We start from the raw sequence: 13,606 nt of genomic DNA on the forward strand, positions 1-13,606 counted from the left end.
TAGATTCTTGCCATTTACATTATAGAAAACGCTTTATTAAATATCAAGAAAACATTTCTATGAACCAGTCATCTTAAATATTTTAGAAATCAGTTACAGACACCACAGTCTAATTTTACTATGATGGCAGGTATCATACTTAAAGCTATTCTTGAAAATCCTTAACAGCTCACATTAGAAGTAGTAGTTTCCCTGCCATACAGCATAATCATTATTTTTAATGGATGAATGAATAGAATTTTTTAAAAATATACTGGCCCAGAATTTGTTTGGAAAATACTGGCAATTTTAATGCATGCACTGTTATTAGTTAAGCATTTTATTAGTGATGAGGAAGATTAATTTTGAATTTGAATCACTGAAATTGTTGAACAATTTGCATTGCTTTGTCATGGACCTTGTGAAAATGGGACCTACTCATTAAATTCTCCACCAGTTTCAAGAAATTGCTAGTTTTGTATGATTAAAATGCATTAAGCTGTCTGCAGCACATTAATGCTGACACTTAACAATAGAACATTTTGCATGTCATCATTTAATTTTCTGTATTGCCACTCAATCTTTCCAGGCCAGATAGGGAACAATTGAAACTTCAGAATCTTATTTCTCCAGGTATTGCTTCTGGAGGTTTTAAAATTTAAAAGTTTGCATTTTAAGATATTCTTATTTTGCCTTTCCCTTTTTATTTTGATTTAATTCATTTTTGATTTTCTTTCTGTATCTAATTTCACTCCAAAGCAATCTATTTCCTTAGGATGTAGGTTTGCTCGTTGAGCTGTAGGTTTGATATCCAGACGTTTCATTACCTGGCTAGGTAACATCATCAGTGGCGACCTCCAAGTGAAGCGAAGCTGTTGTCTCCTGCTTTCTATTTATATGTTTGTCCTGGATGGGGTTCCTGGGGTTTGTGGTGATGTCATCTATTTCCTTTTCCACCATTAACATTGTTTCTTTCTTGCATTGGTTGAGGAAATAGCCTGTTCTTGAGATTCATACTAAGCTCCAAGATGTCACATTGTCATTGCCCAATGTATTACTTCATAATTTCGATAATATGGAGAACACAATACTATTTGCGCTGAGGGGGGTGAGGAAAAATATGCAATGTATAAGACACAGCAACTCCTGGGCCATTATATTGTTTTTTTGCTATCTTTGTTATTTTTATATTTCCATAGTTGTATTTTTATCTCCATAATTTATACTAATAGATTAATTTTTAACAGTTACAAAGCATTAACTCAAGTTCCTGGCATCTAACATTTCATATTGGTAGCAAGCTGGAGTACCTCATATTACTACTTCAATATTTTCTAAACCACAAGTTTCTTGTATCCGTATTGATCATTCTATTGATCCTATTCATCTCTCACAACATTTTCTAAAAAGACCATCTAATTTAGCTAACCTAATAATCCATACCATCCCATTGTGTGACCATTAATTTAAAACAAAACTTCAAACAATTTCTAAATCATGTAACTTTATTCTTCTTGGCTTGGTTAGGTTTCTATAGCAGGAACTGCCATTGTTAATCTGGAAAAAGAGTTGGCTGCGTCTTCTGCTGTGAAGGTTACCAAGCCAGTGAAACGTCCTGTGTTAAAAGAGGCCAAAGTTGTGACAGAGGAGAGTGTCTCTCTCCACCCTCGATTTAGAGAAAGAACTGAAGTGTATGAGACACGTTTTGATACTGAGATGCACAAACGTCTAGGTTTAAGTATTTCAGGCTCACTTGAAGCTGATTTTGATGTTGAACATGAGGAAGAATATGAAGCAGAAGATGAACAGGTTTGTTAATTACCCAGTAGTGTGCCCTAAATATGCTAACTTTGTGTGTTCCCTACAAATTAACAACAACAATTCATGCAAATAGTTTTGTTCCTGACCAAGAACACAGCTAACAACATTTACATCTTGCCCCCCCCATCCAAAAACCTTTATCACATATTAACTCTGTTCTCGCTATTATAATCAAAAAAGACTCACAACATGAGTCCTTTATAAGATGATCTTTCTGACCTTCCTAATTAATGTGTGACATTCTCCAAAATGTAACGAAAAAGCAAAATGCTGCGGATGCTGGAAATATGAGCTATCAGCATAAAATGGTGGAAATACACTGCAGATCAGGCAGTCTCTGTAGGGTGAGAAGCAGAACTAATGTTTCAGATTGCTAACTTTCAGACAGATTGAAAAAGACATTAGAAATGTAAGATATTAATTAATTATAGAGATAAGGGAAAGGAGTGAGAGGAAGGACAAAATAGAAGAATCAATAATGGATGGGGTAATCCAGGAGAGATTAAATGACATAAACAAAAGCAGGTTCTCATAAATTTGTAAATACAGATTGTAAAATTGAATTTCTTTTCTTACTCTCTCATTTATTTTCTGCTTTTCAGATCATAGAACCTGCCCCTCTACCAGTTCCAGCAGCAGTTCCTCTTACTGCCCCAAGTTTTGTTTCTGTAAGTAATTAATTCACACTACAATGTGTGTTAAGTGGTCCAGTTTGCATGTTGTATTCTTTATGTTTGTCTTTTTAACAATGATTAATTGTATCACATTTTTGCAGGGCTTGAAAAACATGACAGTCGTTGAAGGTGAATCTGTAACCCTGTCATGTGAAATCACAGGACACCCTGCCCCAACCGTGATGTGGTTCAGGGAAGATTATCACATTGAAAGTTCCATTGATTTTCACATAACCTTTGAAAAAGGTATCGCTAGCATAACAATTAGGGAAGCCTTTGCAGAGGACAGCGGCCGCTTCACATGTACTGCCACCAATGATGCTGGTACTGCTAGCAGTTCATGTTACCTTCTTGTTCAAGGTATGCATTTTGGTAGCAATAATAAAAGTGATTGAAATTTGACAAACACCATTCTGTCCAAGCCATAACTGAAATGTCCTATTGTTTGTACCTTTGCAGTGTCAGAAGAGATTGAGGGCAGAGAAGAAACCTTTGCAGTATTAGAGCCAGCTGTCTCTGAAAGGAAACGGTACTTACCATCTTTAGATATCACTGTCAAAAAGGATTAATCTTACTTATTGATTTTTTATTTTGTTTCTGATACTTTCTTCATGTTTTTGAACCTGCTGCTCTGTGCATTTAACCGAAATTAATGAACAGTATAAAGATATATGTAAACACATGCTAGTAACTAAGTAATTCATTATGGTCCACCAAATCATGATCCAAATTTGTTATTTGTTTATTCTCAGAGTTGAAATGAAAGTTGAAACTCTATCAGGAACCAGTATTACACCTGAGTCAGTAGAAGAAGGTGCCGGAGTCGCTCCATTCTTTATTAGAAAACCAATAGTACAGAAGCTCATTGAAGGTGGAAGTGTCATTTTTGATTGTCAGGTTGGAGGTACCCCTATACCACATGTCTACTGGAAAAAAGCTGGAATTCCATTAACAACTGGATACAGGTATAATATTCTGTTTAAATGGCATTTGAATCTTCATGGTCATTCAATTTAAACCCATAGAGTGCCAAATAAAGTAATTTTTCACTATTCATTGCAATATTAATGGAGTCAAAATAAAAAGGAGTTTTAATAAAATTTCTCTGTAGGATGTGGCCATTGCCAGCGTCCCTAGTATTCCTTGAACTGATTGTCTCTAAATGCAATTAAATGTTTACTTTTATATTTAAAGTTAACTGTTCAAATACAGAGTGACCATCTGTAGTTGGAGAAATGCAACTTGGAGTTGGAGCTGCAATATTGTCACCCAGTTCTCTGATTATGCTTAAAACTGCAATTTGGCAAATTTAAGGGAGGGGGCAATGAAAGAATATGTCAGTGGATGATTAATGCAGAACCTGGTGACTCAATGAAAGCAGTGCACTATAGATGCTGGAGATCTGAAATAAATCAGAAAGTGCTGGAGGAAAGTGCTGGGTCAGGCAGCAACTGTGGTGAGAGAAAAATGTTTCAAGTCCAACACGACTCTTCTTTGAAGCTAGCAATTAAATGGGCTGGGTATAATCTGTGAATACAGCATTGTGTTCTGTATGGAAGGATAGTGCATTGGGCCAATATGGAAGAACCCTACCATAACAGACTGAGTGAGTGCCAAGAATCGACATGATCCATTGTATGGTGCACTCTATCATCATCATAATATCTGTTTCATTAACTGTATGACATGCAGCACAGAAGGAACAAAGGAATCAAGCCAGAAATCTATCTTATTAATGGATAGATATTGATCAAGATTTTTCTTTTTTTCTGATTCTTGAGGTTTATTGTTAAAGTATTTTATCCTCCTTCTAGGTACAAAGTAAGTTACAACAGGGAAATGGGAGAATGCAAACTTGAGATTTCCATGACTTTTGCCGATGATGCAGGCGAATATTCCATTGTTGTTCGGAATAAACATGGTGAAATTTCTGCAACAACTCAGCTGTTGGAGGAAGGTTTGTAACCATAAAGATAATAATGAAAAGAACCTAATTTTTGACAATAACTAAATCTGCTTCACTGTGGTGATATTTAATTATGGTGATCAAATTATTCTTGAGATTAAAACATTACTTAGGTCATAACAAAATCATTTAGTTTAATTAAATTAGCTTTAATATTGAACAAATATACCTGTTATGTTTGTAATTTCCTGGGTACATAGATTCATAAAGTTTTACAGCACAAAAGGAAGGCGTGCATCCCATCATTAATGTGCTGATTATCTGCAAGGCTTATCTTCTGAGTCACTTCCTTGTCCATACACTCTAGACATGATTGAATATTTTTAGGATGAGTTGTACTAGATACTGTTTCAGTGAGGGGCATAAACAAAACATTCAGTGAATTCTTTCTGAAAGTTAGACAGCTCAACACTCCAGCTAAGACACAAATACTTTGTGTGCATCTTACGTTGACTTTGCTCTAAACTGCAAATGAAAGATTTTAAATCCTTAGCCTCCAGCATTAGCAGAGAATCATGCAGGTTGGAGCCCATTACCATGGTAGTCATCCTTATAACTTATTTCCATTTTGATTGCTATGCCAACTGCGTTGACATCAACAAAGGGTCACTACTAGACCACAAGGGCCATAGCTGACCACATGGCTGTAATCACTGGTATGCTACCCACTTACATGTGTGCTACACACGTCCATACTACTATGCTACCTGAGCCAGTATGGAATAACCCTACCATAACAGACTGAGTGAGTGTCAAGAATCGTCATGATCCATTGCATGCTGTACACTATTGCCATCATGAGAGGACAACTCCTTTTCATTAACTATATGACTTGCAGCTCAGGAGGAACAAAGGAGTCAACCTCAGAATCTACTTTGTTAATGGATAGACCAGGCAGAAGCCATCAGAGTGCAACATCAATAGATGTGACCCCAATTCCCCATTCACCAACCATCTACATTTTCTCTTCACTCTGTAACTATGACAGCATCCACCTGGCTGCAGTGTAGAAATAAAAACCATCAAAAAATAAATATTTCAGACAAAATTTATAATTCACATTATTCCATTTGTTTGTAGAGGTCAACTAATTACTCGTGTACATTCCTTTCAAGATTTTCTTCTTGAGCCTTTGCCTCTCTTGGTGCTCCTGTGCAGTGTTACCCTCTGCTGCTGAAATTCAATGTCGGAAATTATGCCTAGTCATGAAGGATGACCTTGAGTAACTTGCCCAGCTGCAGGCAGCACCATCACAGTTGTGCTGGCTGGCTTGTTGACACAAAATAGCTAGGGTTCTGGTGGAGCACCAGTGGTGGGAGGGTGAGTGTTGTCCTCTGGAGAGAGGAAAACAGTTTTGGACTCCTCTTCCTTCCAAGTCATAGGAATAGGGCTAGGTTATTTGGCCTATCTAGCCTGCTTGTCAATTCAATTCATCCTGGTTGCTCACCCACCTCAAAGCAACTCTCCTGTTCAATCTCCATATTCCATGGTGTCATCAGTCTCCAGAAATCCATTGATTCCCATCTTGAAATGCTCAATGCCTGAGCTTCCATTGCCGTTTGAGGTAGACAATTCCAAAAATTCAGCATACTCTGAATGAAGAACTTCCTCCTCATCTCAGTCTTAAGTTATTTACCTCTTACCCTGAGATTATGTCCCCTGGTTTCAGATTCACCAGCCAGGGGAAACCCCTTCTCCACATTTGCTAGCATGCCAGACAATATTGATACTGATTTCAGGGCACCCCCTGTTTATGTCCCAAATAAAAGCAAAATGCTGCGGATGTTGGAAATATTAAATAAAAGAATGCTGAAGAAAATCAGCAGGTCTGGCACCATCTGGATGGAGAAACAGAGTTAATATTTTGACTCTTCATCAGAATATTCTGAAGAATTCAAATTGGGCTCAAAGGTTATTCCTGTTTCTCCACAGATGTTGCCAGACCTACTCAGTTTTCTGGCTTCTTCAGTTTATATTTAATGCTTGTATCCCTCCGACTGTGCAAATAATTAGCATACCATTTTTACCTCTGTATTAATTTGCCATTTGATGGCTTGAGCTTTTATAACTTCCATGTTGTTCTAATTCTTATGCAATTTACTTTTAGCTGACTATGAGCTTTACATGAAGGAACATGAGGAGATAACTGAGCGAATAGAATTAGTAACAGAGTATGTTCAAGAGCCCAAAGTTGCAGAAGTAGCACCAACAATTTTCATGACCGAATATGAAAAAGAGCAAGCACTGATCAGGAAGAAAATGGGCAAAAGTGCAGCCATGATGAAAACCATGACAGAAGAACAGGTGAGATCCATCTTAGAAATATTTTACATTTGGAACTGCAGTGTGAAGTTATCACATTTGATTTGTAATGCTGAGTGGTGACTTGTTTCCTCATTGCTGAGGTTAAATTAAGTCATTCTCAAATGACAGGAAAACACAGCTTACATTATTATTGTTTAACTTTGGATAAATTCATCTTAGCAACCAATGTTCGACCTCAATCTTTTCAACTTTGCTGACGTGCACAATGAATGGACTAATACAATGACAACTGACGTTTACAAAGTGTCTTTAATGTAACAAAGTATACTTCACTGGTACATTATAAAACCAAATATAATATCAGGCCAAATAAAATGATATTATTTCCAAGAGGAATGTACTCAGGAGTAGCCTCATGGAATCATAGAATCTATCTATAGAAAGAAAGTATTTGGCTGATCAAGTTCACATCAGTCCTCAACAAGAATAATTCAGCCTGTCTCACACCTCTGCCTTTGCCCCAGAACCATGGGCGGCATGGTGGCACAGTGGTTAGCACTGCTGCCTCACAGCGCCAGAGACCCGGGTTCATTTCCCGCCTCAGGCGACTGACTGTGTGGAGTTTGCACGTCCTCCCCGTGTCTGCGTGGGTTTCCTCCGGGTGCTCCGGTTTCCTCCCACAGTCCAAAGATGTGCAGGTCAGGTGAATTGGCCATGCTAAATTGTCCGTAGTGTTAGGTAAGGGGTAAATGTAGGGGTATGGGTGGGTTGCGCTTCGGCGGGGCGGTGTGGACTTGTTGGGCCGAAGGGCCTGTTTCCACACTGTAAGTAATCTAATCTAAAAAACCCTATACTTTTAAAAACTTCTTTAGGTGCTTCCCAAATTCCACATGAAAATCACTATTGAATCTGCCTTATCACCCTTACAGACAATGTATTCCAGGTCCTGACCATATGATGGGTCACCTTTATTTCTATTACTTCTGGTTTCTTTGCCAGTGACCTAAATCTATGACAGTTGGAACTTGACACTTATGCCACAGATTATAGTTTCCCTCTATCTGTTACAGCTAGATCTTTCATACATTTGAATACTTCAGTCAAGACTCTTCCCAACATTCTCTAAGGAGAACTACACCAGCTTCTCCAAACTATCTTTGTAATAACTGAAATCCTTCATGGCTGAAACTGTTCTCATAAATGTATTCTGTAATCTCTCAAAAGCTTTTGCATTCTTCTTCAATTGGGGTGTACGGATAAATGATTCAATGGATGGTGTAATTTAATATTTTTGCAGTTATCAATAATTTTTTAAAAACTGGGCATCACTTACATTATTACAATTTTCATGAATGGGGATTGTGTCTGGTTGAGTGTATAGAACAAACAATACGTGTGGTTATTTTCTAAACATGTACCTTAACCAGAAGAGAATAGTGCGTCATTATAAAGCAGCCTGATGCATGCATCAATTTTGCAGCTCTTGCATAAATTGACTTTATACTTTTGAAAAGCTATGCAAATGGTATTACTACTGTGGAAATTAAATTGTCAAAATTATGTGGAGTGTTCAGGTGAGATGGAATTGAAAAGTGAGAGATAATTGGATCAGGTGGGCAGTCATAATTTAGTCACGATTTTAAAGTCAACACTTCAGATCCAAACTACTTCCTGCTTAAAAAAAACATATTTCCTAATGTCTCTATTGCCTTTTTTGGCTAATCATCTTACATCAGTATTCATAGAATTCCCACAGTATGGAAGCAGGCCATTCAGCCCATTGAGTTCACACCAACCCTCTGAAATGGTCCCACCTCGACTCACCCCATCCCTGTAACCCTGCATTTCCCATGGCTAACCAACCCAGTCTGGACATCCCTGGACACTATGGGCAATTTAGCATGGCCAATCCACCTAACCTGCAGATCTTTGGTCTGTAGGAGGAAACCAGAGCACCCAGAGGAAACCAATGCAGTCATAGGGAGAATGTGCAAACTCCACACACACAGTCACTCGAGGGAGGAATTGAGTCCAGATCCCTGAAGCTGTGAGGCAGCATTGCTAACCACTGTACCACTCTTCCACCCTCCTCTGTGGTTCCCTATGCTGAATCATGCTACCAACTGAAGGGAGTCTAGGCCTAGAGGGCATAATCTCAGAATAAGGTTTCCATTCAAAAGCAGAAATAAGCAGGAATTTCTTTTTGGAGAATAGTGAATTTGTGCAATTCCTTACTGCAGAGGGCTGTTGAGGCTATCTATTAATTGTATCCAAAACAGTGAAAGACAGATTTTTAATCAGCAAGGGATTCAACAGTTATGGGAAAAATACAGGAAAGCGAGCCTGAGGACTTTCAGATCAACTATGACTTCATTGAATGCTGAGGCACACTTGATGGTCTGAATAGCCAATTATCCCTCCACCTTGCAGAGCACTTTCTCCATATCGGCTCTGTCCACCATGATTTTGAATATCCTTATCAAATATTCTCTCTACTTTCTCTTTAAAGAGAAGACCTCAAATTTTCCAATCTATGTATATAATTGATTTCCTTATCCCTAGAGCCATTGTGAACCTTTTCTGCATGTTCTTGAATGCTGTCACCTCCTTCCTAAAATGTGTTCCTGAGAACAGGACACAGTGTTTATTTATCCAGTTTTATCCAGATTCATCATAACTTCTTTGCTTTTCTACACTGTTTCTATTTATGAAACTCAAGGCCTAAATTTCACTGCCACCTTCTGTGATTGTGTACATACATCCCCTTTTCCTCTATTCTAGCACTGCCTTGAGAATTATACCTTTTATATTTATCCTCACATTTTTCATCCAAAGATTAATTAGTTTTCTAATTGACTGCATTAAACTGAACTTCATCTTTAATTTATTAAATATTAGTAACAAAGAAGTAACAAAGAAGATTGATGAGGGCAGAGCAGTAGATGTGAACTATATGGACTTCAGTAAAGCGTTCGACAAGGTTCCCCATGGGAGACTGATTAGCAAGATTAGATCTCATGGAATACAGGGAGAACAAGCCATTTGGGTACAGAACTGTCTCAAAGGTAGAAGACAGAGGATGGTGGTGGAGGGTTGTTTTTCAGACTGGAGGCCTGTGACCAGTGGAGTGCCACAAGGATTGGTGCTGGGTCGTCTACTTTTTGTCATTTACATAAATGATTTGGATGCGAACATAAGAGGTACAGTTAGTAAGTTTGCAGATGATACCAAAATTGGAGGTGTAGTGGACAGCATAGATAGTTACCTCAGATTACAACAGGATCTGGACCAGATGGGCCAATGGGCTGAGAAGTGGCAGATGGAGTTTAATTCAGATAAATGCGAGGTGCTGCATTTTGGGAAAGCAAATCTTAGCAGAACTTATACATTTAATGGTAAGGCCCTAGGGAGTGTTGCTAAACAAAGAGACCTTGGAGTGCAGGTTCATTGCTCCTTGAAAGTGGAGTAGCAGGTGGATAGGATAGTGAAGAAGGCATTTGGTATGCTTTCCTTTATTGGTCAGAGTACTGAGTACAGGAGTTGGGAGGTTATGTTGCAGCTGTACAAGACAATGGTTAGGCCACTGTTGGAATATTGCATGCAATTGTGGTCTCCTTCCTATCGGAAAGATGTTGTGAAACTTGAAAGAGTTCAGCAAAGATTTACAAGGATATTGCCAGGGTTGGAGGGTTTGAGCTATAGGGAGAGGCTGAACAGGCTGTGGCTGTTTTCCCTGGAGAGTCAGAAGCTGAGGGGTGACCTTACAGAGGTTTACAAAATTATGAGTGGCATGAATAGGATAAATAGGCAAAGTCTTGTCCCTGGGGTCGGGGAGTCCAGAACTAGAGAGCATAGGTTTAGGGTGAGAGGGGAAAGATATAAAAGACACCTAAGGGGCAACTTTTTCATGCAGAGGGTGGTACGTGTATGGAATGAGCTGCCAGAGGATGTAGTGGAAGCTGATACAATTGCAACATTTAAGAGACATTTGGATGGGTATATGAATAAGAAGGGTTTGTAGGGATGCTGGCAGATGGGACTAGATTGGGTTGAGATATCTGGTCAGCATGGACAGGTTGGACTGAAGGGTCTGTTTCCATGCTGTACATCTCTATGACTCTATGACTTGTCATTCCATCAACTATTCTGTAACATTTTGAACTTCCACACTGTCCTCCTCATTCTTCATAATCCAATACTTTGATATTGTGCACTGTACACCAAAATCTTGCTCATTAATAAAGATCATGAACAGCAGGCCTTCTTTAGAAGTTCAACTAGAATATTTCATCCACTCAGGGGGTGGGTGTTTGAAAATGGACTTGTGGAGGGTGTCCTTTTCCCTCGATAAACAAATGGATTTATAATGGAAGAAGATGACGATGGTGAGAAGCAGACGAGTGGTTGGAAATGGTTTTGTCAATGATTGAGACATTGCCAATTTAAAAGCTATGGGTTATAATTATGTTTAGAAAATGACCATGAATACGAGTAGCGGAATTTTTATGGAAGCATTGATTATGGGAGAAGGGCAATGCATTCAGAGGTGAAAGTTCCAAAAATTGCTAGAGCGCACCTTGGAAGAGCAAATTGTGTTATGCTATTTCCTGCATGAACACTTTTTAAAAATTCCTTAAACGTTCTCTTCACTTTCCCTCCTTCAGTTGGATTGTTCTCATTATCTTAAGTCTCCATTCATTTATATGGTTTGCAGTTCTTGGACTCTTACTGGTGATTATATAAGCTGAACATTCTTTAGGACTTCCCATAATAACACTCCAAATACTGCAGACAGCTCTGTAACTGTGGTCTAATAGATGCTTTTTTGTATCAATTAATGATTTTGTTGTTCTCATACTCTGTTCTGCAACGTGTATTATCTGAATGGTTTTTGGTTTTCATTATGTTGTAGTTGTACATGTTAAAATTTCTACCTGGATTTTTACATTTCAGGAATTATATCAACTGAATCCCCAGGCCTCTGTTTCTCCACTCCCTTATCAAGTTAATTCTGTACCTCATCCTTGTTATTTTACATCATCTTTATAATTTTACATAATTATGTTTATGTGCTGTGGCCATTTTATAAAGGTAGTTGATTAGACCAGTCTTATTTTGTGCATTGTTTACAAATATTTTAATCTATTGCTCATCACCAACCAGAAAGCAATTCTTTCTTTTTAGGAATACCACATTTCTTCATTTGAAGAGCGACTTATCAAAGAAATTGAGTTCCGAATCATCAGGATTACTTTGGAAGAACTTCTTGAAGAGGATGGTGAAGAAATGGTGTTGGATATTCCTGCAGAAGAAACTATCGCACCAGGATTTGATTCAACTTTGAAAAGTTTTAGAGTTCTTGATGGCAGTGGTGTGACTTTCCATTGTAAAGTGTCTGGTTATCCATTGCCCAAGGTAAACAATCTTTTCACCAGAAGCCACATTTCCCATGATGAACATTTAAAATGAAAGTCGTTTCTAATAAGATATGATGGTTGATAATGAAAGGATGAAGACATGTATTTACAACTTAAAATGCCTGTATAAACTTTTCTTTTGGGGAATATACCTTTTAAAATGATCATCTTGATGATGTGCATTTTATATTCTTATAGGTTGTATGGTTCAAAGATGGTAAGCGCTTGAAACATGGACAGCACTACCAGATGGATATTTCTCAGGATGGCAGAGCTAATCTGCGTATTGCTGCAGTTTTGCCAGAAGATGAAGGCATCTATACAGTATTTGCCAGCAATGCCAAGGGGAATGCTATTAGCTCTGGAAAGCTGTTTATTGAACCTATTGGTGCTCCCACAGGCCACGTGTATTTGCCGACAACAGAAATAATGAGGAGAATGCGGTACTATTTATTAACCACTATTTACTTTGTGTTCATTTCATATGGTGTGCTTACATTCTGTACAATTCAGAAAATGTCAATATTGATTAGCTAGTGATCTCAAATAATGTTAAATTATTCTTCCCCTTTTGCAGTTCCGTGTCTCCTCGATCTCCAAGTCGTTCACCAGCTCGTCGATTAGAGGATACAGATGAGACTCAACTAGAGAGACTGTACAAACCCGTGTTTGTTCTGAAACCTACATCATTTAAATGTTCTGAGGGACAGACGGCTAGATTTGACCTTAAAGTTGTTGGTCGACCCATGCCTGAGACATTATGGTTCCACAATGGTAAGAATAATGTTTTGCCATGTCATAATATTCTGTGTTGTTGTCTACAAATAATATGGGAAATGAGGTAGCTAATTCAATATCCACTTCTGTTACAGGCCGTCAGATTGTAAATGATTACACACACAAAATAGTAGTGAAGGAAGATGGGATTCAGTCCCTGATCATTGTTCCTGCTCTGCCAAATGATTCTGGTGAATGGACTGTTGTGGCACAAAACAGAGCTGGCAAAACCTCAGTATCTATGACACTATCTGTTGAAGGTACACAATATTTGACTGTGTGGTCAATTAATAAAAATTCAAACTTGTAATTATTTGAGGCAAATGTGCTGCAAGACTTTTGTTTATTGTTTCTGTGTTTGTTGTAAGAGACGAATTATATTCATAGAGATGAATAATGAGCAGCATCAGGAATGCTGCTCATTATTCATCTCTATGAATATAATGCTGCTGCAGTATTTTGTGCAGCTGCCCAAGAATGAGCTGAGTGTACTTCAAAATATAAACATCTAGTTCATTACAATTCACACTTTGCTCCATGTGTATTTCTTAGAGCATACTTAGCTATAGAAATAGGATTTCCAGTGCCTAGCAACTAGAATAAACAAGTGTTGAAAGCGAATTGCATGCGATTACAATGGGTCTTTTAAGGCAACATACTGAGCAAGACATATAGAGGGTCTTTCTGCTGGTGTATCAGATTACCCA

The 13,606-nt window shown here is 38.1% G+C and overlaps 1 protein-coding gene across 1 annotated transcript in view; it reads left to right on the forward strand.

Annotated features, from left to right (window-relative positions):
- Positions 1-13,606, forward strand: part of ttn.2 (titin, tandem duplicate 2) — a 346,071-nt gene that overhangs the window by 17,078 nt on the left and 315,387 nt on the right. The window contains exons 11-21 of the mRNA XM_072579113.1: positions 1,507-1,788; positions 2,403-2,468; positions 2,576-2,834; positions 2,934-3,003; positions 3,227-3,439; positions 4,289-4,431; positions 6,548-6,744; positions 11,890-12,120; positions 12,321-12,565; positions 12,700-12,896; positions 12,995-13,159. Of these exons, the coding sequence (XP_072435214.1) occupies positions 1,507-1,788; positions 2,403-2,468; positions 2,576-2,834; positions 2,934-3,003; positions 3,227-3,439; positions 4,289-4,431; positions 6,548-6,744; positions 11,890-12,120; positions 12,321-12,565; positions 12,700-12,896; positions 12,995-13,159 (2,068 nt within the window). The remainder of the gene's footprint in view (positions 1-1,506; positions 1,789-2,402; positions 2,469-2,575; positions 2,835-2,933; positions 3,004-3,226; positions 3,440-4,288; positions 4,432-6,547; positions 6,745-11,889; positions 12,121-12,320; positions 12,566-12,699; positions 12,897-12,994; positions 13,160-13,606) is intronic.

This window comes from Chiloscyllium punctatum, chromosome 10 (assembly GCF_047496795.1).
Source record: "Chiloscyllium punctatum isolate Juve2018m chromosome 10, sChiPun1.3, whole genome shotgun sequence".
NCBI classification, from domain to species: Eukaryota; Metazoa; Chordata; class Chondrichthyes; order Orectolobiformes; family Hemiscylliidae; genus Chiloscyllium; species Chiloscyllium punctatum.